The sequence below is a fragment of the Eulemur rufifrons genome, chromosome 12, assembly GCF_041146395.1.
Source record: "Eulemur rufifrons isolate Redbay chromosome 12, OSU_ERuf_1, whole genome shotgun sequence".
Classification (NCBI taxonomy): Eukaryota; Metazoa; Chordata; class Mammalia; order Primates; family Lemuridae; genus Eulemur; species Eulemur rufifrons.
This window is the reverse complement of record NC_090994.1, coordinates 5,088,649-5,115,240: the sequence shown is the minus strand read 5'-3', so window position 1 is coordinate 5,115,240 and position 26,592 is coordinate 5,088,649. Positions and strand designations below refer to the sequence as shown.

Here is a 26,592-nt window from a genome sequence, read left to right as displayed (position 1 = left end):
GAAAGCACCACTCGGCGTCTGTCCGGGAAGCCGTGTGGGAGGTTGTGCAAGCCGCCCTCTGCGGTCCCTGCCGGGGCTCAGCCCCTGGGTGCCATGGGTGGGGCCGGCCCGTGGGGCTGCCTCCTTCACGCTATGCCCTGCAGGGCTGTGGTGCTGGGGACACTGTCCTGCTCCTGGGCTCACTGAGCCCTGTGCTTGTCACGGTACAGCCGGGATCCTCAAACAGTGTCTCTAGGCTTCCCCGGTGTGTTTATTGGAAACACGTGGGGTGTTGGCCCGTGCTGAGCGTGGTTCTCTCTGTTTACAAAGTCACTAAGTGCTCAGGCTAAACAAGCAGGTCTCTAATCCTTTGCTATTCTGAAAGCAAACTCTGATTGTGTGAATGATAATATTTAGTATTTATTGAATACTTTTTATGTGCCAGGCACCAAGAGTTTTCATGTACTATTTAATTTAATCCTCATAACAATACTATGGGGTAGGTACCATTATCATCCCATTTTACAAATGGAGGAAACCAAGGCTCTTAGAGGTTAAATTATTTGCCTCAAGATGATAGAGCCATTCAGTGGCACAACCCTGAACCCAGAAGTTTGGCCTCAAAGCCCATGTCCTAAATGGAACATAGCTATTCTCTTGGAATGCTTGAAAGACACAGAGAACCACAGAACTATCCTTGAGCCCATTGTTTTTCAGACTACAGCTTATATTCCATCCATGGATTATGAAATAAATGGATGGGTTGTGATCTGTTAAAAAATAGGAAACCAGCAGCATTCATCACAAATTTAAGGATTATCACAGTTACGTTTCCACGTGTGCATTGGTTGTGATGTAAAGTGCATGTAGGCCACGGGCAAAAAAGTTTGAGTCCACCGACCTTGTCTAAGCTGCTCATTTTGCAGATGAGAGCACTGACGTTCAGACGGCAAAGCAACGTTCCCAGGATTACAGTGTCAGCAGATGACTGGGACTAAGTCCCAGTTTACTTTATCAAGGTTAATTGAACGCAAAGAAAACCAAGAAAAAGCAAAAGGAACAATACTAATAGTAGTGTTATTAATGCTACTACTAAAAACAATAATAACGGCTACTATTTCCACCCTGTTCTAAAGCGGCGCGCCAGCCACTTTCCAAGTGCTTTAGCTCTATTATCTTACTTAACCCTCAGAACGACCCAACCAGGCAGGTACATACACTGACTTCCCACATTTTCAGATGAGGAAACTCAGGTACAGAAAGGTCGAGTAACTTTGCCAGTGTCACATAGCTGGAGACGGGGAAGCCAGGCTTTAAGCCCAGACAGGGTGGCTCCAAATCCTTACTGGTCACCAGCGTGAAGTACTGCATGATCCTCCCTGTCTTAATAGTCTTTCTAAATGCCATGATGTCAATACAGTATATAGCACGATGCGTGTGCATGAACATAATCAGTCACACACTTGCTGCTTCTAGTAGCCCAATGTCCCTGGGTGGCGATTCCTTATTCATGTCATTTAGATACTTGGTTGAAACTGAAATAATCATCTCTTTTCCACAAATATTTTCCAGGCTTCCTTGTCTCTCGTTCATTCATTCACTCATTCATATATTAAAAACATCATGCACTTGAAGACTCCAATAGAATAGGCAGTTTTGGGTTTTTTTTTCAAAGACAGGGTCTTGCTCTGTCACCCAGGCTGAAGTACAGTGGTGCAGTCATAGCTCACTGCAGCCTCGAACTCCTGGGCTCAAGGGATCCTCCTGTCTCAGCCTCCCACCTCCCGAGAGCTTTTACTTTTTCTTTCTTTCTTTTTTTTTTTTTTTTTTTTGAGACAGTGTCTCACTCTGTTGCCCCAGGTAGAATGCAGTGGCATCAGCCTAGCTCACAGCAACCACAAACTCCTGGGCTCAAGCCATCCTCCTGCTTCAGCCTCCTGAGTAGCTGGGACTACAGGTGCATACCACAATGCCCAGCTAATTTTTCTATTTTTAATAGAGACAGGGTCTCGCTCTTGCTCAGGCTGGTCTCAAACTCCCAAGCTTGAGCGATCCTCCTGCCTCAGCCTCCCAGAGTGCTAGGATTACAGATATGAGCCACCCCCCCCACCCCCCCAGCCCCCCACCCCCGCCAGAGAACTTTTTCTAAAAGACAAAACTGTGCCTAATACCCTTCTTTGTTCCAAAAAGGATTAAGGCAGTTTACAAGGATACATAAAATACACCAAGATAAAAGGCAAGAACAAGATCCGGAAGAACAAGCGTAGAGACACTGGGTGGGACCCCGAACGTGGCTCTCAAGAAAAGCTTTGCAAACAGTCTACACACTTGCTATGGGGGGACCACAGATCTGCCTGCAGGTTTTCATTTTAATTACCTGTTAAATTCACACGACCTACAACAGGATGACAGCTGACTCTCAGTGTGTGTTAACTACCTCCTTGAAAGTGATTTTATATATCTATATTTTTTTTTTTTTTTTGAGACAGAGTCTCGCTCTATTGCCTGGGCTGGAGTGAGTGCGGTGGCATCAGCCTAGCTCACAGCAACCTCAAACTCCTGGGCTCAAGCAATCCTTCTGCCTCAGCCTCCCGAGTAGCTGGGACTACAGGCATGTGCCACCATGCCCGGCTAATTTTTTCTATATATATTTTAGTTGGCCAGATAATTTCTTTCTATTTTTAGTAGAGACAGGGTCTCACTCTTGCTCAGGCTGGTCTCGAACTCCTGACCTCGAGCAATCCACCCGCCTTGGCCTCCCAGAGTGCTAGGATTACAGGCGTGAGCCACCGCGCCCGGCCTTGAAAGTGATTTTGATGACTTTCAGATTCGCAGTCTCTGTAAGGTGAAAACAGACTAATTCCTCAAGGAAAGCATGCCTCCTTCACAACTGAGACAAAATAATTTCTGCACGGGTGCTGTGACACATTGTGTGATGTAACTGCATCCTCACAGTAAGCACGAGGATGAAATGTCACGGTGTTGTTTCTGACAGTGTCCTAAAAATGGCTGATGGCGTCATGCTCCCATTTCCCAGACGCATGGTGGGATCGCTCAGCTACGGCTGGGATGGATGTGGGCTCGGAGCTCTCTGCTCTCTGACTGAAGAGCCCAGGGCCAGATGGGCTTAAAACACGGTGTGCAAAAAGAGGGGTGCTCAGTTCAAACGCATTTTGACAACTCTCCCCAAGGCTGGGGTCTTCCCTGACCAGGCCAGCCCTCAGGCATTGGGCTCTCCTTTGCGTAATTTGTCACATAGCAGAAGCTACATCATATTGTCCTAATGTGTGTCTGTGTTTATGATTTTAAACCCTCCCAGCGCGGGGACCACCTCTCATGACTGTTTACTCCCACAGTTTGTCCTTCTGCCCTGCACCCACCAAACACTCATGCACAAGTGAAGCACTTGCTGAGGATGATGATGATTGCAATGACCGACTGCTGCTGTTAAGAAAGAATTAAGTTGTGAGAGGAGCCCGTATTTTATCAGGAATTCTCCCTGGTCCAGTAGGCTTGGTCTACACTGCTGCGAGGCTATAGGTTCCCCCACGATGTAACCCAGATGTTTGCACATCCCCTTTCTGCTGTTCCACTTTCACGGTGGGAACTCAGATTCGTCGACAGAGTTGTAAGGGGAAAGGGGAAGAAGAGATGGTTCCTGATGACCACTTTTTGTCACCACAACGATGTCCCAGAATAGTCACAGGTCAGATTGAACTCCCTCTGATGCTTTAACTCCCTCACAGAGAACATCTTGCCTGAAGTGCTAGGTTGAGGACCTCCTGAGCACACACGCATCCAGTCTCAATCCTGCAGTTCATGAACTTAAACCCAGTGATCTGGATAGTCCAGAAATTAATTGGAAACAGAATAAAAACATAATAGGGAACTATCAGCCCAGGTAATAAACAAAATATGAAGAGATAGAAAAGCTTGGAGGCATTTGGGAGTGTAAGGACTCGACTGTTGAGCCCCCAGGGGGCTGATGGAAGGCTGTGAGCTAAAGGGCTGGAACCCAGGGATGGGGTGCGAACATCAGAGGAAAGTTCCCGGGGGGACACCGATCAGGAGTGGAGGGCTAGACAGGGGGCGGAAAGTCCAGCTGAGGGAAAAATCTGTGTGGTGCCTGGATTAACCTTTTGCCGGGAAGCTGGGTGATGTATAAACACAAGGTATGGTATTTGCCTTTTACTTAATATTTGTGCAAGGAGATGAATTGAGAGAAGTCCCATGTGGGGCTCCTCAGGGTAATAGTGTGAAGTAATTAGATTGGAAGTCTATAATATTGGAAAACAGTAAAAGTAAGCATTTATACTCCAATGAGATGGTGCTAATCTGGTATTCAGATAGGGCACTTGGTTGCAGTGGATAACTCTGTCATCCAGTTGTAGGATGCATGAGATCTGTGTTGATAAGGAGGTTCTGAAGTTGAAGAGTGGTTTAAACAGATCTCCTGTACAAGGCGACCTCTCCAGAGCATGGGCAGTGGATGCTATCTGACAGGGGTGTCCCAAGACCCAACAGAAGGCCAGGCCAGCTCTGGTTCACACTGAACCATGGCTCTCCCAATGGTCTTGGTATTTGCTGAAAGGGAGCATGGCTAGAGGTCTTCAACCAGGTCACCTGAAGAAACCTCCTCTCTTAGATCAGACAAAGCCTCCTTAAGGAACCCCAGACTCATCTGCCCCACTGCCAAGTCCCCTCCCTGTGGGAGAGGCCACTGGTGACTACACTCTCTCATTGGCTACCCCTGTCACACCTGTCCCAGAGGCCAACAGGATCTTCCAGACAAGAACCTGGGGAGGTGACAGAGGCCACATGCCCAGAGCCAAGAGATAAAGTTCAACCAACTCAAACTTTTTGTTTCACACAGGCAACATGGTACCCAGAAACCTCAGGATCAAAGGTGATTATAATGATCAAAAACCTCCCTACGTTTCCACCTGGAATGACAGAGGAAGCGTGGCAACATTTGTATCAGATTGGGAAACCATGTCCCACCCTCCTTTCTGAAGCTTCCAGGATGTCATCATAAACCCCATCTGATCTCCGAGCTGGCGCGGAGCCTTTCTGCATCACACTGGACAGCACGACTTGTGAGAAAATGCTGGTCTATTTTGAATGGGAACATCCACCCATGCGTGCTAGTTCTACCCTCTGCGGTCACACAGAGCATGTCCACCCTTTCCCCATGGCAGCCCTCCAGACGCCAGAAGAAAATGGTGGCTCTGTGCAAGCTTTCTCTTCCCCAGGAGTCGACGCCCTTCCAGGCCCTCCAGGCCTCCGGGGACCTGCCCCAGGCCCCCCCACCAGCCTGGTCCCTCTCCTCCATCTGTCACCTCAAAGTTCTTGTTCTGCAGAGCTTTTCAGCATCTGTCACCTCAAAGTTCCTGTTCTGGTTTTCCTGCTGGGCTGAAATGCTTTCCAAACATTCCAGAAATTTGTTATGGTCCCAGCAGCCAAACCCACAAAACCCAGATCCCAGGCTGTCCCTGAGCAGCCCAAGAACATGCTCAAACCATCCTCCGGCTGGCTTGGCCCGTGATAGACCTTGCTGGACACTATTCTTTGGTCCCTGGGATGAATCATGAGGGTCTCTCACTGTTGCTGTTGGCCGGCCCCTCCAGGTCACTGGCTGGGGGACAGACACCACCCAGATATGTGGCCCTTCCCTGAGCGTGGAAACCTGAAGGCACTAGCAGCATCGAACGTCCCATTACAACACCCAAGTGACTAGTTCCGCTTGATGGAAAGCGAGTCAAGACCCGGGAGGTCCTGGGCATTTGCCTCAGGATTTCCAGCAAAAGGTCATCTGTAAGGGCTGAACCTCCAGATTCCTGCCCTGAGGGTCACTCAAGGACCCCACCCTCAGCACTCCGAGTCAGCTCTGCCTGGCCAGCAGCCTCGCTCCCACCAGCCCCTCCCTGCTCCACGCAGCAGCCACACTGGCCCTGTGCATGCCTGCTGCTGTCCGCACCCCACCCCAGTGGCCGGTCACGTTCCACCTCAAGACGGGGCTTGATCTCCATGACCCTGTCACAGTCCCTAGGCTGGAGCCTCCTTGAGAGAAGCCCCCGGGTCTTATTCAGTTGTGTCCCCAGTCCTAGCGGAGCCTGGTGCAAGGTAGGTCCTCATGTCTGATGTGCTAGTTGAAATAAACAGATACTTGGCCTTACTGGGTCGAGCCCCACCTATGAGAAAGGTGGGAATTGAGTAGTCCATTCTCCAGGTGGGAGGCAGGAGGAGACCCGCACAGCCATCTGCTTTACCATCACCAACTTCACAGGGACCTGTGGGTGGGAGCTCACAGCATAGAGCCAGGACGGCCCCCGTTTTCTCCCTTCTGAAGCCCGAGTGCTCTCCTTCTCCCTGGCTGGAGAATGTGCTCCAAGCCTCAGCTCACCCCCTGCCTGTTTTGCAGGCAGAGATTGGGAAGAGAGCCTGGCTGAACTGGGGCAAAGCCATCCTACCGGCAGTAAATGCAAGGGGCAGCAGGTTCACCATGACCCCAAGTCCCTCACAACTGTTTTAACGTCACCCCAGGACAAGGAGCTAAGAAATACCCAGCTTGCTCTGTGCGAACCATCCCCCAGAGGTCCAGGGAGGCCCAGTGGAATGCACCATGTACCATGAAGATGCAGGAAAAGTCAGAAGCCACTCTGAGCAGCTAGGTCCCTACTGCTGGACTCAGAGACTTCACCAGCTCACATGGCCCCTGCCAACAATTCCCACACAAAACAGGCAATGCTGCTGAAGAGCTGTGCCTGGTTGGAAAGACCAGCCAGCTTCTTCCTCTGTGGTTTCCATGGTGACAAGGGCAGCGTTCAGGCCCATGACTGTGGGAATGAACAGCAAAGCCTTCAAGTCTCCCTTCCTCATCCCAAAAGGCCGGGACAGAAAAGGGCTGCTCTTACCTGCTAAGATAAAGATGCCCACGAGAATTAGGAAGACCAGCAGGTAGAGCCCCAGGACAGCATGCTTCAGGGCCGACAGCGAGCCCAGCTGGGTGCAGCAGCCACCTGCCCGCCGTTTGTGGCATGGACCTGGACAATAAAGGTAAGAGGAGGAAATAAAAAAGACACTTGAAAACTTCATAAACTTTTTTTTTTTTTTGGTCCCATCTCTTCCTGATGCACACAGATGTACATGTGGAACCTCTCATGCCCCTTCTGCATGTCTGTAACGTGGCCATCTTGATGGGGAGCTTTCCAGAAGCATCACAAGATGTTCAGCTTCCAGCTCTCCTCCCACCTCTGAGCTCAGGACCGAGCCAGAGGACACATCCACAGCTCATGTGCTCACACAAACCACCCTCTTGAGCCAGTTCAGGCGGCAAAGAACGTTGAATAGGCTTGGATACGTGTCCTTCAAGAAGCATCATTGTCCCATGGGACCTCTGGGACATGGAGAGAACGTAAAACAGGAATTGCAAGCTCAAACTGCTGCAGTAGCCAGGAAGGGATGGGAACAGCAAATGAGGCCCTGGTGGGACAGAGGGGAAGAGACAGCACGTGCCCAGTCTGGGAGAGGCTGCCACGCAGAAGTGAAGACCCAGTGCTGCCAGATCCAGAATTTTCAAGACATCTCCTTAAGTGTTGGCAACTAACTCAAAAAACAAAACACACTGGGGAATGTAAACAAAACACATTTGCAAGCCAGTTCTGAGCACCAGCTTGCAACCTTGGGTTTAGATTTACTGGTAAACATGGTAACTGCATCCTGTGAAATGACACAAGACTCCCCATCTTCTGCCCAAAATGGAACAGCAAACCACCATCACCGTAGTGGGCCTTGCGGACCATGGAGTCCAACCCCTTCGGTTTATAGACAAAGAACGTTGAATGGTAGTTAGCAGCAAACCCTGCCTCAGGACCCCAGCGATCTTTCAGCTGAATTTGTCCTTCAAGACAGCCTTCTCAGGTGGCCCACGCAGAGGCCAGGAAACTTACTAACCTCCACCTGCTCTGTCAACTGAAAGTGGAAGGGAAGGGATTCTCTCCGACCCTGATGTCAGTAGGTGATATAAGAATTGCATATTTTCAAAATATGTCCCTATAATGCTTATTCCTCACCTACTGCAGGTGAGAGCCCCCTCCAGAGGGACTGTCCCCCACTCCGGGAGTGTTGCTACCTAAAGCCTGTTGTGTGAAGAAGGTGTGGGGGAAGAAAAAGGTTGGCAAGAGAGGTTGAGATAATTGATATTTAGAAAATGTCTTGAAAGAAGGTGTCGAGTTTACAATTCCGTGCAAGGTTTGCATTGGCGAGGAGGCACTTCCAGGGCCAGGTATTACCTCTCAGGTAACATGACTATCTCCTTGGCTTGAGAGGTTTTGTAACCACAAGGGAAATGGCGGTGACTATCGATGCCTTAGCACCCAAACAATCCTGCTCCCGCGTGAGGTATTGTCATATAAGCAACATTTTCCCACTCTGTTCTATTGCAAATACTGCTGTAAAAACAGCTAAGTAGAACTACTACGTAATATTTCCATAAAACATCGCGTACAGTGTGGAACAAGTTGTCAAGAAATACATATTCAATAACCATTCTCATTAACCCTTAAATGTTGGCAAATTGAAGAGTTAACTTGATCTTCCTAAGCAAACTAAGACTCGAACAGAGCACGTTTCTAACTCATGCTAAATATTCTTTTCTGGGATTTTCTAACCCTTTCCACAAAGTAGGATCTATGACTGGTTTTGATCCTAAACATGTATGTTTCTGGTCACATTTCGTCTATTTTTTCTGGTGAGAGCGGCTAGCTGTCGGGTTGCAACTGATCGGAGAAAAGTCTGTCCCTGCAGAGCCAGAATGGCAGAAATAGCGTCGTGTAATAGTATACAAATATTGGTTTTCATTCTCCTGATGGTTGTTCCAGCTCTTCTGCTTTGAATCCTGTTTCCTCTTTAGCCTCATGGCAGAATACGAGGAGGAAAATCGCACAGCTATCAACACAGCCAACTCGAATGGGGCCTTAGTCATCTGCACATGTGTTGCTAGCTCACTGTGGGAGTGGGTCAAATTGCAATAATATTGCTCTATTATCCCCACTAGAATAGTTCCACTGCCCTCTAACTAAGGCTTCCGTTTAATAGCGAGCACCCAGCCCTGACAGGTCCTTCAGTCAATCAACACAGGCAGCATAGACCTTCCTCCCAGAGAGCTCAGTTCTTTCAGAAAAACTTGATTACTTCGCACGTTAAACCAAATCTATTTTAAATAGAACATAATAGGGGTTTCAAATAGAGATTTTCCACAAGTGGTTAGACAAGCAGAACATGATTGGTCTGGCAAGATGCTCAGAGAATATAATTGCAAGGGAAAGAAGACAATTTAAGACAAAGACAAGTTATTAAGGCTGCCCAAAACACATTTTTTTTTCCCAAGTGGCAGCAGCATGTTAGCTGGGTAAACCATTCAAATTATTTAAGCTTAGTGACAGATTAAAAACACTCCAAAATGATACAATTGGCAAAGCCAGAGCAAAAAGTACACTTCCTTTTTCGTTAAAAATAACAACAACAAAATAAAATAAATGGGCTATATCAAGCCATGAAAAGACATGCAGGAATCTTAAAACCATACTACTAAGTGAAAGAAGCCAGTCTGAAAAGGCTCCATACTGTACGATTCCAGCCATACAACATTCTGGAAGAAAGCAAAACTATGGAGATGGTAAAAAGATCAGGGGTGGTCAGGGGTTAGGAAGGAGGGATGAACAGGTGGAGCACAGAGGGTTTTTAGGGCAGGGAACCTACTCTGTGTGACACTGTAATGGTGGACACATGTCATTATACACTTGTCCAAACCCACAGAATGTGCAACACCAAGAGTGCCTCCTAATGCAAATGGTGCACTCTGGGTGATGACCAGGTGCCCGAGTAGGATTGTAACCCACGCGCCACTCTGGTGTGGGATGTTGACGGTGGGAGCTGTGTGTGTGTGTCGCTGGGATGGGGGACATGGGAACTCTTTGTACTTTCCATTTAATTTTCCTATAAGCCTAAAACCGCTCTTAAAAAATAAAGACTATTAAAAATAAAAGTAGAGGCTGTGACTTAAGGACTATAGGGATCCAAACTGGAACAGACATTTACTGAACACCCACCATCGACTGCCCTGCTCTGGTAGCCTTCAAGATGCCGCCATGGTCCCTGCCCCCTGGGGGATGGTTTGTGAGACTAATGGGATGTGGCAGAAGTGATGGCGTGTCACTTCTGAGATGAGACAAAGACACTGTAGCTTCCTTGTTGCTCACTGTTTCTCTTGGAACATGCATTCGAGGAGAAGCCAACTGCCATGTCATGAGGGAGAGGCCCGGGTGGTGAGGTGCTGGGGCTTTCTTTCAGCCAACAGCCACATGAGCGAGCCCAGAGCAGACCCCCCACCCAGTGAAGCCTACAATGACAGCAGCCTGGTCGAAATCTTGGCTGCAACCTCATGAGGGACCTTGAGCCAGAACTACCCAGCTAAGCTGCTCCCAGATTCCTCCCAGATTATATTTTACATATAAAACAACATATTTTGTGCAAAATTTATATCTGAAAAAAATTAACAAAATCTTGGCTTTCCTTGCACTCCCATGATGTCCTCAGAAACTATGTGACGAGTAAATTCCTGTTTGCTTTGTGCTGCTAAGTTTTGGGTTAATTTGTTATGCAGCAATAGATAACTGATACACTTATGCTAGACATTGGGAGATGCGACGATAACAAGCTGTGTGAAGAGAGACCTTGTCAGTGTCATCCACTTCTAACTTCCCAGCTCCCAGGCCAGTGCCCGGCTCACGGTGGATACTCAGAAATTGTTTATTGAAAGAGAGATTAAGGTACAAGCCACTGCCCTTCAGATTCTCCCCTTAGAGGGGAAGAAGACACACAAAAGGGAAACTACGACTCAGGGAAGAATGAAGGAGTCCAAGAGAGACGGCATAAGCGATGTGCTGCAGGCAGAGGTGGTATTTCCTTCTGCGCCAGAAGGTTGCAGACTCTGCATGGAGGCTGGGCTCGGAGGACAGGCCTTTTTAGATGGGCCAAGTTCCGTTCTCTTTTGCTTCAGCATCATCATCCAATTTACAGCAATTATACATTTGAAAACTGTGACATTGCAAAGAAAACTTTCTTTTTCCACGTGAGAACAGTTCTGAAGAAAGTACCAGACGGAGCTGTTTGTTGTTAGGCATAGTTGTTTGCAGTCACGGGCACACAGGACACCAGATCGATGGGGAAAATGGTCAACAACGATGATAAGGACGACAGCAACGACAATGACAACAGCAACAACAACTCTCCTAAGCTCTAGCGAAATCACAGGAGAGGTTTCTCCATCTTGCAGTGGGCTCCGGAATCGCATGCGGCATCTCCAGATCGGGAAGCCAAGGGGTCTGGAGAGGGCAAGGCCAGTGTGTCCAAGAGAATAAATAGAAACTAGAAATTAAATGCAAAGTGCCCTGAAGAGCCAGCCCAGGATGCCCCTGATCTTTGAGCACACGCCCTCCCGTGATTGCGGGAAGCAGACCATGTGGTCCCCCACCCTCAGCGTCCTTGTCTGCACGCAGCCTGTGCGACCCTGCCGCAGCCCAGCATACCTGGGCTCTGGTTTTCTTGACATCACTCCATTTAAATTTAAGTTTAAACTTATTTAAGGAGACTTTATCACCATAAATGGAAAATTAGTATCTTCCTATTACACATTAAGATAAATACCTAACTATTAAAATAACAAATTTATACCTATGCATTGCTCAAAGTCACCTTGAGTACCTCTGTGTCATATATAGGCACATTCCGGGAAACACTGACTTTAATAAAAGGGATCAGCTGTGTCACAGTTCAATGACAAGTTGCAAGAAGAAAGCTGATGTATACCACGGAAATTTCATTTGTAGAGAAGCAAAACCAAGCTTTAGAGGTTCAAGATTAAGAGGGTTCTAGAAGGTAGTACGTTGAGGATTAAGTACCACCGGAAGAACCCGGCAGAACCTTGCACACATCTCCAGCACTATCCTCATCACGTATATTGTCTCTTCACGTCTCTGGCTGCCCCGCTGGTCTCTGAGGTCCTCTGAGGCAGGGCGTGTCCCCCATCGGCCGGCACAGTGCCCAGGAAACAGCAGAGCAGACACATATACGGCATTTATTTTTGCTGCAAAGACTGTCTCTTACATTTGCCTTATGCAAATAATTGACAAATCCCAGTTGGCTGGAAAAACATATCTTTTAAGAAAACTTTCTATCTGAAAAGTTAATCAAAAGCTGGGCTTTCCTGGCACATCCAGGGCATCTGATCGCCACTTTGTGCCCGTGCAGGTAAACCGTGGGGCGGTTCGCTGGACCTGAGTCAACACCTTGCTCCCGGCCAAGTGTTACAGTCACACGTGGAGCCTCTTAGTCACATGAGGCCGGAGCCCTCTCCGTGGCTGTTCTCATTCTGATTGAGTGATGAAATCACAGAGCTAGGGGTGCGGAGGTCCCAGATCTGAAGCATTTGTCATATCAAAAGAGAATGTGAAGACACATTCTTGGAAAGCGAATTAAAAGTCTTACTATTACAAAAGCTCAATTTATGGGGGGGCGGGGCTCTTTGATGTATTTCTAATAGGACACATTTAAAATGGGGTTGTCTCAAAAGATTTTATCATTCCCAGAGGTCAAAACCGTGAAGAGTTCCTTTTAATAAGAGGAACAAAAAAAAATACCCCCGAAAAGTTTTTGCTAAAATACTGTATGCTGGGGCTAGGGAGGTTCTTGGCAGCAGAAATTAAAGAACAGGAAAGTTTACAGAAAAAACACTCAGCCCCACAGAGTTGAGCTGAGGATGAGTACGGAGATGGTGCCCGATGTCAGTGGCACAGCGTGGGGGGAGCCTCGAAGCTCTGGAGCCCGGTTTCCGGTTTCCTGGTATTAGGCAGTGGCATCTGTCACCCCTACAGGGGGAAAAGCATGCGTTTGGGGCTCCCGTAGAGGGTATCCAAAGCCTGCCTCCGCCATGCATTGACTGAGAGACCATGAGAGAGATTCTGAATGACGCCCTTTATTAATTCATCCTCTCCTTGAGAAACTAGTATTTTAATTTCTTAATCATAATTTCAGAGCATTTAGGAAGTTATCTGTTTGAATTTGTCTTCCCCTTTAAAAAACGTACTCACAAATTGGATCTGATAAAAACGAGTATTTATTTCCAAAGAAACTAGCTCTAAACACCACAAACAACCGGAGGCAGTGATTCAACCGGCACCTACTTGAGTCTTAACAACAAACAGTCATTTTCTTTTTGTTCTCTTTGGTCCCACAGCTTGTAAACAGCAGGTGGAGACAAGATTTTTGTGCTGGGAGGGACCTCGGAGCTCAGCTCTTCCAAGGATCCTCATTAAACTCACCCAAGTCTGACCTCATGGTCATCAGCCGCCTCATGCTCTCTGGTTACTCACGGCTCACATTGTTCATTGTAACGGGCAGCCTCGAATAACCCCTGTCTTTGAGGCTGCCACCACTTTCTGGCTTTAATGGAGACCTCAGAAAAGGAAAGAGGGAAGGTGAGGCAGGGACACTGCCCAGGACAGCCACCCACCTGGAGTCACAGCGACCCAGGTAAACAAGTCTCACTGGAGCCTGGGAGGGTCCTAAACTGTGATGTTGTGAAATATATATTGGGCCTTTGTCCTGAATTCTGGCAAAAAACCTCCTACAACTCTTGGAATCTCCAGAGTGATAATAGTGTCTTTTGTATACTGGTGAGACGGCTGGTGTCTGGGGGCCCCTAGGTAGCCTCAGAATCGGGGCTGGTCGCTGGACAGTCGAGGGTGATTAGATGGTTGGGACATTCAGCCTCATACCCCAACCTCTGGTAGAAGAGAGGGGCCGAAAGTTGAGCTGATCACCTCTGGCCAATGATGGAATCAATTGTTCCTACATAATGAGGCTTTCATAAAAATCCCAGAGGACTGGGTTGGAAGGACTTCCAAACAGCTGAACGTGTGCATGTCCCTGGAGGGTGGCCGCCTGGAGAGGGCAGCTCTGTGTCCCACCCCCGCCCCTCCCCCTGTGCATCTCCACCTGGCTGTTCACCTGCACCTTGTGTCACAGCCTTTGTAATAAACCTGGAAACACGCAAAGGGCTTCCCTGAGTTCTATGAGCCATTCTGGCAAATCAATCAAACACAAGGAGTGGGTGTGGGAGCCCTGATTTACAGCAGTCGCTCAGAAGCAGAGGCCACACCTGAGCCTTTCGTATACAAACCAACCTCCCACTCCAGGCCACCATCCGCCTGCCCTAATCACCCCCGGGCCAGGGACCAGACCACCAGGGATGGCCCCAATACCCCAGAGCCTGCTGAAATTATTCACACCAGCCAATCCTAAGCCCGCTCACTCTGCCTTGCCCATTCCTTCCCAGAAACCACAGCAAAGCCCCCTGCCCACATTCCCCTCCACCCCCTCTGCCTGCTACCCACCCTGGCACGTCCCCGGGTGGCCTGCGTGGCAGTGGGGTGCCCCCTTCTCTGGGAACTGTGACAAACTTTCCATAGTGGTCATCTCCGGATGAGTCTGTTGGCCTTATCACGCCTGAGTAATCCTCAAACCTACACTTTAAACCTTCAACAATGTGACACAACAGAATGACAGCTGCCACTCACCAAGTACCTACTCTAGGCCCGTTTGACACCTGCATTCTAAGCACAACGAGCAGTGGGGGAGGAGTAGAGCAAGGACAGTTTGCTCGTTATCTCAGCGGACTTTTCTGGAGCCGGGTGCCGGGGTCAAGCCAGCCGAGCTCCGCAGCCCATCTCCACCCTGACCATCCGGCTCAGCCGTGGGAGAGGTGGCTTCCCCTCCTCAAGGCGCCTGGTCCCAAGACCAAGGATACACCCATCCTAGAGCAGTGTATCTGCTCTCTCTCTGCCGCTATCCTGAGACAGGGACCTGAATCTCAGCCCAGAGAGCAGGAAGTGGGAGACAGCAGGGGACAGGAAGGCTTAGGGACACCGTGTGGCAGGCTGGGGCCATCACCTGCCCCCAGGCAGCTCTGTGGCTGGGCCTGGACGTTAACCAGGAACCAAGTCTGCAGGGCCGGGGCCGGGCCGGGGCTGGGCAGGGGCCGGGCCGGGCCAGCCCTCCACGGACAGGCCTCCTTTTCATGAATGTATTCAGACCTCCCAAAACATTCTGCTGAATTATGCCACGTGGACATGGGGACAGGAGGGCACTTCTCTGACCTGAAGTCAATTAGTGTCCAGGCGTCCTGCAGAAGCCATCTAAGACCTGGTCATTGCGCTCCTGTCCAAACCCACTTGAATGAGTGTCTGTTTCCTGCCGGCTGCGCCTTCCAGAATAGTTCCCTCTGCCTGTCCCTGCATTCAGCCACTTGTCCCCATGGCCCCACCTGAGCCTCACCACGGCCCGGAACAGCCTTACCTCTTAACCTGAACTGCCAAGAGTCCACTCTCTGGCCACCACCGGTGCCCCTGCTCTCCTGGCCCTCACCGCCAGGCCTGGCTCTCCCATTGCGCATGGACTCCCAGGCCCAGCGCCCCAGGAAAGGCAGTTGAGCTGTGATGAGGGGCTGGGATTTAAGGACCAGGCTCCACCTGACTAGCCAGGTGACCTCGGGCAATTTACTTCACCTGAGACCTCATCGGCTCCTCCATCAACAATCAGGGAGCAATAACACACACACTGTGGCTTAATGGGGACAGTGTACGGAAGCCCAGCACACAGCCGTACAGCATCACCATTGCTGATGGACCCCACCACCCTCCCCCAGGGTCCCCAGGCCCCCTGACCTGCCCTCCCCAAGAGCCAAATGTGCTCCAGACCTCTCATGCTCCAGGACAAGACCCCCCCCCCCCGGGCCCACATGCAACTGTGGAGGGTGGGGGCAGGTGTCCTGGGACTTCGGGTGCTCCTGGCAAGACCCTGCCCCCACACCTCACAGCCCTGCCGTCAGTCTCACCCTCCCTGAGTCCCCGGTCCTGGCTCAGAGCAGCCTCCTGGCCTCAGGGCTGCGAGAACCCAGCTCCACAGCTGCGCAGCTCACAGGCAGCAGGGATGTGCGGCTCACGGCTCTGGAGGCTGGAAGTCCAAGATCGAGGCACCAGCAGATATGGGATCTGGTGGGGGCCCGTCTCCTGGTTCCTGGACGTCTCCTCACTGTGTCCTCACACAGTGGCAAGAGCGTGAGAGAGCTCTCCAGGGTCCCTTTTATGAGGGCAGTGATCCCACCCACAAGGGCTCCACCCTCATGACCGCCTCACCTCCCACAGGCCCCACCTCCTGATCTCATCACCTTGGGGGTTAGGATTTGCTGGGGACACACATACTCAGTGCATTGCACCCACAGAAACTCCAGGACTCCCAACACCACCTCTGCCAACCACTGTCACCCCCAAACAGCTTTGTTTATCCGTCTCTGTTGAAAGATGAAGATGAAGAAATGAATGAATGAATGAATGAGCAAGGGAGTGGAGGCCAGGAACCACGAGAGCAAGGCCTGTGGGTGGGAGAAAAGGGTGACACAATAAAGAACAACACGCCCTGGTTATTCCTCACCCCTCTACCCAGGGGATCTCCTGAAGCCCACCCACCCACCCAAAGCTCTGCCCTCACTGCAGGGCCCCCCCAAGCCCACCCACTCCAGAGTGTACCGAGCTAGTGGGACGGGCCAGTGACATTCCCCTCAGACCCACCTCACCGTCCCCAGTCCCTGGAGTAACGCCACAGAGGAGACAGCATGGCTCAGGGGTGGGGGACTTGAGCAAAGGCAGAGGGAGGGGCTCCTGTCTGTGCCCATCTGTGCCCCCTCCCTCCCTCTTCTGTACGCTTCCTGGGGACACCAGCCTCCACAATGGGACAAGGAAACACGTCCCTTCGCCCCGCCGGCCACAAACCTCAGGAAGCAAAGTGCCTCCGATTGGGATAGGGAAAGGAGAGACTCATGTACACCACGGAACCAGGAGCCTGTGGGACCCAGAATATTCCTTACAAAGTCTACATTTGGGAAATAGGACTCAAAGAACTTGCTCAATTTCCCTGAGTATCTAGGCCTCGTGAAAAGCCCACTAACCAAAACTCTACTTTCTTCAGCTGAAGGTTAAGGATCAGCCTTAGAACACTCTCTGGGACAGGGGTCCCTGAGCAGTGGTGTGGTGGTTCCCGGGGGCCAGGGGTGGCAGCAGCTCCTCCTGACCTCTTCATCCCTCCCTTTCTTCTTCCCCACCCCCCAGGGTTTGCAGGGAGGGACAGGTGTGGGTTGAGGCCTACTGTGTGCAAGGTGCTTTGCCTGGGTTGTATCACTTGCTTCCACCACGACCCCTAAGAGGTTAACATCACTGTCATCTTGCAGATGAGGACACTAAGTCAGAGGGTCCAGCCCTGGCAGAAACAGTGGCCCACTCAGATTAGGAGACTTCACAGGGTTCAATAAAGGGAACATATCAAAGGGGACGCCCATGAGGACAGAGCAGGGTCCTTGGGCTGGAACCACCTGATCCCAAAGGGTCAGGGACGGGAGCGGTTACAGGAAGCTGGAAGGAGAAAATCCACACAGAGAGGGCGGCTTGGGAGGAGCTGTGCCCTGTGGTGGGAGGACAGGACCAGCCCGAGGTGACCCAACGGGGCAGACTGAAGAACAGAGAGGCAAAGAGAAGCCTCCACTCGAGCCTGAGTCAATGTGGCCAAGGTCACACGGCTCGTGTGTGGTCTGTGGAGTCTGGCCCAGGTCCGACACATGCAACACCCAGGCTCTTCCCCCTCACCAGGCTGCTCCCATGTGCTGGAGGGACGGCCCACTGGGCAAGAAAGACCCCCGGTGACCACGGTCACTCTCACAGTGCTTTGCTCTCTGCTCTTGCTTAACAGGGACAAGTCCCCGAGTGGGCTGCAGCTCTGAACGGGTTAATAGCCCTACTCCTCTGCCCCAGCCAGACTCTCCAACCTGTAGAGGGCGGTGACCTTCCTGAGGCCCCAGCCAGGCCCTCCCAGGAAATCCCCGCCCACCCTCAGCTGCGCCAAATGAACTGGGGAGAGTTGACGGATGGGAAGGTAGACTGGGGGCTCCCCTAGGAGAATAATGTCATTTCATGGGGAAGGAACACAGGAATGGGGAGCCCGGGCTGACTCAGCGAGCGCCGGGCTGCAGGGCCAGGAGCATGTGCAACTCATTACTCCCGGGTCCCTTGTGCGCCCAGGGATGACGCCACGAGAGGTGGGGGGCAGGCAGGACTGCAGAGTTCCCCTGACACTAACACCTCTCTCTGGCCCTCAGTGCCACGGAGGAGCCAGAACCAGCCGGACCCCACCCACTCCCGGCCCGGCCTCCTCGTTGGCCTCCTGGCGCCAGATGGGAGAGGCCCGGCTGCATGGGGGAAACTAAGGCACAGAGCAGGGAGGAGAAAGGGGAGGGGGAAGAAGTGAGGGGTAGGCCCACTGCCCAGTGAGAGAGTGAACGCCCATCAGGGGGGAGGCTTGGCTAAAGAACCTTCCAGGCCCCATTTGGGATTGGCCCTTCCAAGCAGTTCCGGCCCCACAGGTGGATGCCAGCCCCGTGAGGAGGTCGGTCCCTGCTCTTCTCCAGCCTTCCCATCAACGCTGCCAGGAGGACACCGATGGCGGCTAAGATGGGACGATGGAGGCAGGTTCCCCGAGGTGGCCTCGCCAAGGCGTGCAGAGCAGGGGAGCCCCCAGGGCGTCACGGAGCAGGGGCTGCATGGGGGCCGCCTTGAAGGATGCGGGTTCCTTTCCTAGGAAGGAACCTGCATTCCAGGTAAGGAAACTCGGAGTCAGGTCCCAGCTCTGCCACTAACTAATCAAGTGGCCTTGGCACATCACCAACAATCACAAAGACGTCCTGAGCACCTGCCACCCACAAGGTCCCAGGAGAATTCAAAGGAGAGAAAAACACCTTCCCGACCTCAGGGAGCTTCCAGTCTAGTTGGGTGGACAAGCACAGTACGGGGCGGATAAGCTGTATCAGAGCAGGACAGCCCACCCAACCCAGCAGGACACAGAGTGCGGTTAAGACTCAGACTCTGAGACTCGGCAGGGACAGGCCTGGGGAGGGATCCATGGAGCCAGGGAGCAGGGGAGAGGGTGCTGCCTGGGGGAGGATATTGGGTGGGGTGGGGAGGGCGGGGACTCCCCCGGACGGGGCACAGGAGCAGGAGGCGCAGCAGACCCCGTGCATTCACTTTACACCTGCCGCCCTGAAGGTCCCACCTGCACTCACGTCTGAGTCACACCTTCCACTAACACCTCCGTGGCCCCTCCCCGCCTCCCACCTCTGGCCCACGTTTGAGGAGGACGTCTGGGGGGACCTGGAGCTCCTCCCAGCCAGGTTCAGGGGGGCTGGCTCCCCCTTCCTTCCACACCTCCCCGCCCAGCCCACCCCTTGCCCTCCCTCTGCAGAGAGAAGGATCAAAGAAGCAGCAAAATCCTTCAGAAACAAAACCAAATCTGGCTTGAATTTCCCCAAGTCAAGCTCCTCGTTCTCCTCTGGAATGGACGGGAAAGGGGCAGAAATCAAATCAGAAACCTACAAGCTTTTAAGTTACTGGTTTCATCTCAACACTTGGCTCTGTCTGGGCTTCTCGCGTGTCCCAGGAACGAGGAGTGGGGGAGACCGAGAGAATTCAGCAATCAGCTTTAGAAGGACCCTCTGTTCATTCATTCATTCATTCCGCATAGACCTAGTGAGCACCGACTGCATGCTGGGCTTTGGAGACATCAGTGAACTAAACAGAGATGCCTGCCCTTGTCCTGCCCGTATTCTTGCCGTGGGGAACAGACGATGGATGATAAACGTAATAAACAAGGTTACAGTGTGGTAGAAGGAAATAGGACGAGAGAAGAAAGGAAAGAGAAGCAGGGAAGGGGGGATGGGCACGCAGGGCGACAGGAGGACCTCCGGGAGGGGAGCAGGCGAGGGCTCAGGCCACGCTGGAATGGGCTGTGCACCCCAGCCAGGACAGCACCCGTCTGGGGCAGAGGCCCCGCGAGCAGCCAGCAGGTTCACGGTGAAGGTCAGCGGCGGGAAGGTGTCAGGGCCTGGGTTCGCAGCCCTGTTGAAGTGGGAGCCACCGACTTGGGGTTTGGAAACCACACCCCTCACGCCGTGGCCAGGTCTGCTTCTACGCACAGAATTTTAGAACCAGACAGGACCTCAGAGATACCCTCTGCGTCCCCCTGTGGGAGATGAGGACACTGTGGCCCAAAGACACTGGGCCTCGGGGGACCCCACGCACGGGACACTCGCTAGCATGGCTCTCAAGCTGCCCCCTGACAGGTCTCCCCACAGCTGGGAGCCCGAAAAGCACAGTGGCTGGGGTTACTGTTATTTTTCCGTCCTTCTGATCCAAATGAGCTTTTTAAATCTGGGGTTCAGAAAAAGGGAGAGTAAGAAGAGGTAAGGAGAAGAGGGTAAGGTGGTCCCAGTGACAGCCATGATGGCCCCCTGGGCCCCCCAATCACCCCACTGTGCTGTGCCCCGTTCTTTCTGGCCAAACCAACCCGGCCTCTTTACTGACATGCCCGTGGATGTGGCCGGCAGCTTCCCCTTTGCGGACGCGCTGTTGGGGGCTGAAGAGGCCGGCACCCCAGGGCCTTCCCTCTGCCAAGGGGCAGAACCAGCAGAAACGCTGCCCGGCTGGGCATCGCGACGCTGGCGATACTCCCCCCGCCTCTTCTCTTGCATGATCTCTTCTAGGCTTCGAGGCCTTTTCCAGGAAACTGCGTACTCGACTTCAACATTCACACCTGTCTTAACCTACTTTATATTTCGGGCAACTGTTCTCCTGCCAGGCCTTCTACGGGGATCATAAGCCCTTTGAGGGCACAGGCTGGTTTAATCTCTCGTAGGAGCATGCGGGGCCCTAAACCACAGCCTGACGCGTTGTGGGAGCCGCAGGGGTGGACGGTTCCGGCGGGCCGGTGAGCAGGAGCCCAGACCTCCCGTCTCCTCCGCCTGCTGAGACCATCCCAGCTTCCCGCCTGCACTTGGCACCTTGCGGGAGGACAGGCAGGCTGGGCGCAAGAGCGGAGCCACTGCCCGTGAGCTGGCAGAGTGGAGCACGACCAAGCACGGTGCTGGAGGGAAACCGTGAGGAAACGCCGTCTCCACGCGGCCAGAAGTCTTCGCAAGACTTCTGCAAGCTTCATTCTGTGCCTCTTCAAAGTGGGGACAAAGCTCTCCTCTCTAGCATGCACCGCAGTGGGGAGCGCATTCGCTCACGTGCAAGCGTTTATTAGGCACCTAAGGAGTGCCGAGCCCTTGCGGAGTGCACAGGAATCAGGCTGGCGAAACAGGGCTCGGGCTCATCAGTTCGATCTCCAGTCTCAGCAAAGAACCAGCCCCCGAGATGCCACCTGGGCCACAGGCAGCAGAACCCACCCAGTGGGAGCACCTTGGAGAGGCGTGTTTGCCCTCACAGACGCTTCAGGAAGGGCATGGGTGGCCCCTCTCGTCACCTGGGCTGATTGGTTCAGATACCCTCGTCTGACCCCAGCCTCACTCTCCCGGGACAGAGGGGCTGCCCTCGCGGTCAGCAGCCTTGGCACGGGAACCTCTGTCTGACTGGCGAGTGTGTGGTCCTTACTGCCTTTCTCAGCTTCAGCATTTTACGCATCTGTAAAATGGGTACTCATCTTGCTGCTCGAACAGGTTTGCTGAGACGAATGAATGAGAAAAGCCATGGAAAAGCCCCTTTGAGGAATGAAGTTCAACATATGCGGTATTAGACAGGGAGGTCACTCGCCCCCAGGCCAGATCTTGCACCCCAAGACTGAGCCAGAGGCACTCACCGTCCTCACACAGGTTCAGCTTGGACAGACTCCTTCCGTCAAAGGGCTCCTCGAAGATGGAGCTGGTGTCGCGGTCGCTGACAGTGTGCAGGTACATGGCTTTGTTCTCCATCACGTCCTGCAGCGGCGGCGGCGGTGGCAGCAGAGATGGCGAGAAGGGAGGAGAGGAAGGACAGGGGTAGGGGAGAAAGAGAATCAACCACAGGTGGAAACAAATGAATGTGTAGAACGAGATGCCCACCCCGTGATCCTGAGCCTGAACTCCGGGACCCTCTGCTCATCAACAGGACCCAAGTGCCACCCTCCAGGTCCCTGGAACCCTGAGTCCCCACCCCAACTTCCTCAGTGCTTTGGAAGACCAGGGCTCTTTGGACCTTTCTGACTGGGGGACCATCCCTTCCTTTCAGCCACCCTTGGTGGGGCTGGGGCCACCATGCCAGGTGGGGCCTGGAGGCGACCCTGTTGACCCAAAGGTCGACCGGGGAGAAGTTCTGGAGCCCTCAGGGGTTCTGTTCTGTGTTGGAAAGGAAGGAAACTAGACGTGTTGAGAGGGGCGCAGAGACATCGGCCAACGCAGCAGAGAAGACCAGAACTGCTCCCAAAACCAGCTGGGCTGGTGTGGTCAGAGGGGCTTGGCTCAGCGGGACCACAGCGGGGATTCATCTGGCCTGGTGGCACCCGAAGAGCAGACAGCCTCTGTGGGGACCTCCAGACGCTAAAAGACTGGGCAGCCATAGGCAGGGCGGGCTCGTGTCCGGATGGTCGCTGAGGCTGCCTCATAGGGTCTTTGGCTCTATCCACCCCGCAGGGTTCCAGGAACGAACCCATTGACTTGGGAAAACCTGTGCTCCTTGGAGCAAAACAGCCCATTTACACAACAGTGTGAACAACGCAATCCCATTCTGGAATACATACGTGTGTAACGTGTATGCAAATGTGTAAACCCAAGGCTGCCCGGCTGGAAGGGAGTGTAGAGATTTTCTATTGCTTTTTGTTTGTGGATTTTCTGGGTTTTCTGTGATGCATTTGCATTCTTTGTGTAATGAGAAAAGTCCATTTTTCAAGCAAGATTATGAAGTATTTATTTACACAAAATACTTGATTTTGCTTTTCTCACATTCACGCTCAGTGATTTTACAGATAACTCTCTGCTTTCCTCTCCGTTCCAGCCATGAGTTTATCTCAACATCAAACCCAAAACATCCCATCCACGTTTTAAAAATGAATCCTTGGGAGGTAAAAGCCATTAGGAGCGTGGGTCCCAGGCCCAGCATGGAGCGAACTCAACCCTGCGACCCGAGGAGCCGGGGGAGAACGCGGTGTCTGGCGGGTGGCGGTGGGGGGACGACGCGGCTGATTGGAAAGCTCACTCAATCCGGAGGCAGGGTGGGGACAGAGGCAGCCTCACTGTTTCATAAACAGGGGCAACCAAGGGGGAGGCTGGCCGGGTCGCTCCACCAGGCAGAGCAAAACATAAACCCCTGATTTTCATGCCTTGAACTTGGCCCCCAGAGACCTCTGATGTGAGGGCTGAGAAGAGGCCAGAACTGACCAGTTGCTGTTCAACTGTCCTTGCAACACCACACGAGGGCTGGGGGCTTCTGCTCTTACCTCTTCTCCATGTGCCCCACACATGGGTGCATGCACACGCACACACACCCACACACACACACACACGTGTGTGTGCACACAGAGCCATGGTGTTCCCAGTCCCTGTGAGCCTTTCTTCCTGCCCATGGGAGGGACGGAAGAGGGCCGGGTCCACTGCTGCAGCAGGATCCCTCCTCCCTGTCCCAGACACCGCCCACCCCGGCTTCGCTGTGCCGCGTGGTGTCCAGTGTGCTGGTCTCCCCGTCCCAGTCCTCCACCCAAGTCCTCCACCCAGCGAGGGCCTCTAGGTGGAGTCCCGGATAGCTCCGTCACTGCTAAGCTGCAGGGGACCCTCCCTTGTTTTACGAGCAATGAGTGAGGGACCCTCCCTCTGGCCTCGCTCCTGGGGGGCCACGAAGCAGAAGCCAGTGTCTCTTCTGCCTGCGATGACCCTCTCTCTGCCAAAGGCAACAGCCACTGCTGTCCAGAGGTCACACAGAGCTGGACAGGCGCTGCCCCTCTGGAGGGGAGGTGAGGGGCCCCACGGCCACTTCACCATCCTCCTCTTCTGGTCAGCTCCCGGCCAGAGCTGGAACGTGTCTGGGGAGCGGCCCTCCACCCCTCAGCTGCGGGAGCAGGAGCCCGGGGAGCTGCTGGGGAGAGGGGTTTGGAAACGCGCAGCCAACTCTGCTCGTGTTTGTTACTTGGAAATGAAACCTAAGCACGTTCTGCCTGCCCAGGTTTTATTTGAGGCTGTTTTTCTTTCTTGGGAGTGGGAGGCAGGCATTTGGACTCTCAGATCACGGGTCTTATCGCCTTTGGACCATGTTTGAGCTCTCGGGCAAGACGCAACTGACGGTGAGAGTGGAGACGACAGTGCAACCCCCAGTGCGTGTGCCCGCCCCACAGGGCACAGGCCAGTTGCCCCCCAGGATCTCCCTGGGAGCTCCTCCCGGCAGCACTGTGACAGTGGCAGGCAGGTGGCACTCCCATTCCGTCACCCCATTTTAAAGTTGAACCAACCAAGACTAGAGAGGCAAGAACAATAGATATCAGCGCAGGAAGAGGCACCTGGCAACAGCTTCCCACACGGGGCCCTGGCCCAGCCACGAGGCTGCTCTGTCTGGGAGGTGCATGCCAGCCCCTTTTGGGGGCCACCTTCAGGGTGAAGAGGGTCACACCTCAGAGAGCCAGCCAATGACCCCAGCAGGTGGGGACCCTGGGGCTGAGGAGAGGCTCTGAGACCCTGAAGGGAGGACACAGGGCAGGGGACACATGAGCAGGGCGTGGAAGCCACAGTTACCTGTGGTAGAAATCCAAGGACCTGGACCTCAATGCTTCAAGTCAAAGAGGGAGGCCTCCCTCTAAGCAGGGAGGGGACACTCTACTGACCTCTTGGAATGTCATGATTCACTCCCAGGCAATTGCCCCCAAGGCACCAAGGATCTACTTCCAGATTCTGCATTTTAGAGCTCAAAAAGCCCTCGGCCATCTGTGCACCCCTCCCTGGGCTCTGCGCAGGCACGTGGGGAGTGGGGAGCACAGAGGCCAAAGGCTCCCATCCTGGCCCCTCTTTTTATGTATTTCTCAGGGAACTCGGCCCAGTCAGCTGACCTCATTCAGCCTCAGGTGAATCACCTTTACGACGGGACGGTCCCCAGCTGCCAGCCACTCAGCATCACTGCGAGCCTCACGTGCGAAAATGCACGCAGAAGGGCTTTACGAACAGGGTCGCACAGGGGAGCTGGTGGCAGAGTCTGATGAGAACCAACACCCCCCCCCCGCCCCCCAGGCATCTTCTGACCCTGCCGAGAAGCCAGACAGCGGGTGTCTGGGCTCCTGGGGCCTCCCTCCTTCCTAGCCAGTCCCAGGACCAAAGCTGGGGTCCCTTGCAGAAGACAGTGGTGAATGCAGCCCGGGGCTGATGCTGGACCCTGCCTCTCCAGGTCCCTCTCTGGGCATCCGAAGGCCTCAGTGAGTCTCTCCCACTGAGGGCGTGGCACGAGTCTTATCGCTGCTCCCAAGACAGTGTCTCTGGGTTCCAGCAGTCACTGTGAAATGTGGCCCCCTCCAGAGAGATGATCACTGGGTAGGTTTCACACGCCTTCCTCCTCTAACTGTACTCAGCTAACCTAAATCATAACCCAAAGCCGGAGAGCTGCAGATATTTTATACGTCACCTCTCCCTTCACATGGCCCACCGCTGGGCACGCGCACACACATGCACACACACGCACGTGGACAGGAGCTGTCACCTGTACCATCTGCTCCCTGAATCGGCTCTGGAGCTCTGACAGGAGCCAAGCAGGGTTGCCACCAAGGCAATAGCTTCCCGCTGGCACCCCGAATGCAGGCTCACGCCCTTCAGCCCAGGCAGCTGGATAAGGGCCCAGCCGATGTCCGCAGGCGCAGACAGGCGGGACCTTCCCACCTGGAGCCGGCACCTCCAGGCAATACATCCTGAAGATCCCCGAAGTTGGTTCTCTGCTCCATCCGGGACATCCCTGTGTGCTCCGGCTGCCTTTGGGACACCATGCCCAGGAGACAGGACAAAGTTAGCACCGAGACTCACCTGAGTGCCCCTGGCTGAGGCCACAGAGCCCGTCCTCTCAGTTCCCAGCATATGCCATGGTGGCTGGAGAGCTGGCTGCCACCACACTGAGACCCAGGCAGCCCCTCCGAGCTTGTCCCCACAGCCAGCCAGATGGAGACCGAGTCATAGAACGAGGCTGTAGGCGCATTCAGGGACTCGACGCAGGGCAGGATCACAAGGGTCACTTCTGCAGGAGGCAGGGCTCAACCTGTGGCAGAGTGGGGGTCTGTGCCTGGGAGACCCCGAGTGGGGGTCTGCGCCTGCAGTCCCTGTCTTGGTGCCCCGCCTCGGGCAGCAATCTGGAGATGTCCTGAGGAGGCACTTCGGCGGCGCTAGGTACCGGCTGAGATGTGGACTGCCGCCGCTCCCGCCGCCCGCTTTATAAGCTAAAGTTCTTGGAGCAGTTGCGGAGCCTCCTGTGGCGGGGTCTGGGACACGGCCCCCCTCTCGTGGCCAATCTCAGCATTACAGCCCCGTGCGGGAAAGCCAGCCCGGCCCTGAGCCGCGCGCTCGGCCTTGGCCTTGGGACTCCCCGTGCCTGGTCTAAGGCCCTGCTCAAGATTCTTTCTGGAACGCTGCTGGGGGAATGGCAGCTAGACCCTGGCTTATGAGCCACGCAAGAAAACCAGTCTTGTAAA

General features: G+C 53.4%; 1 protein-coding gene across 1 annotated transcript in view; it reads right to left on the bottom strand.

Moving 5' to 3' along the window:
* The window catches only part of SCARA5 (scavenger receptor class A member 5), an 86,986-nt gene extending 61,013 nt beyond the window's left edge, over positions 1-25,973 (bottom strand). The window contains exons 1-3 of the mRNA XM_069485097.1: positions 25,934-25,973; positions 21,772-21,889; positions 6,894-7,022 (exon numbers count right to left, since the gene is read on the bottom strand). Coding sequence (XP_069341198.1) covers positions 6,894-7,022; positions 21,772-21,883 — 241 coding nt within the window. The 5' untranslated portion in view covers positions 21,884-21,889; positions 25,934-25,973. The remainder of the gene's footprint in view (positions 1-6,893; positions 7,023-21,771; positions 21,890-25,933) is intronic.
* Positions 25,974-26,592: the final 619 nt, after the last annotated feature.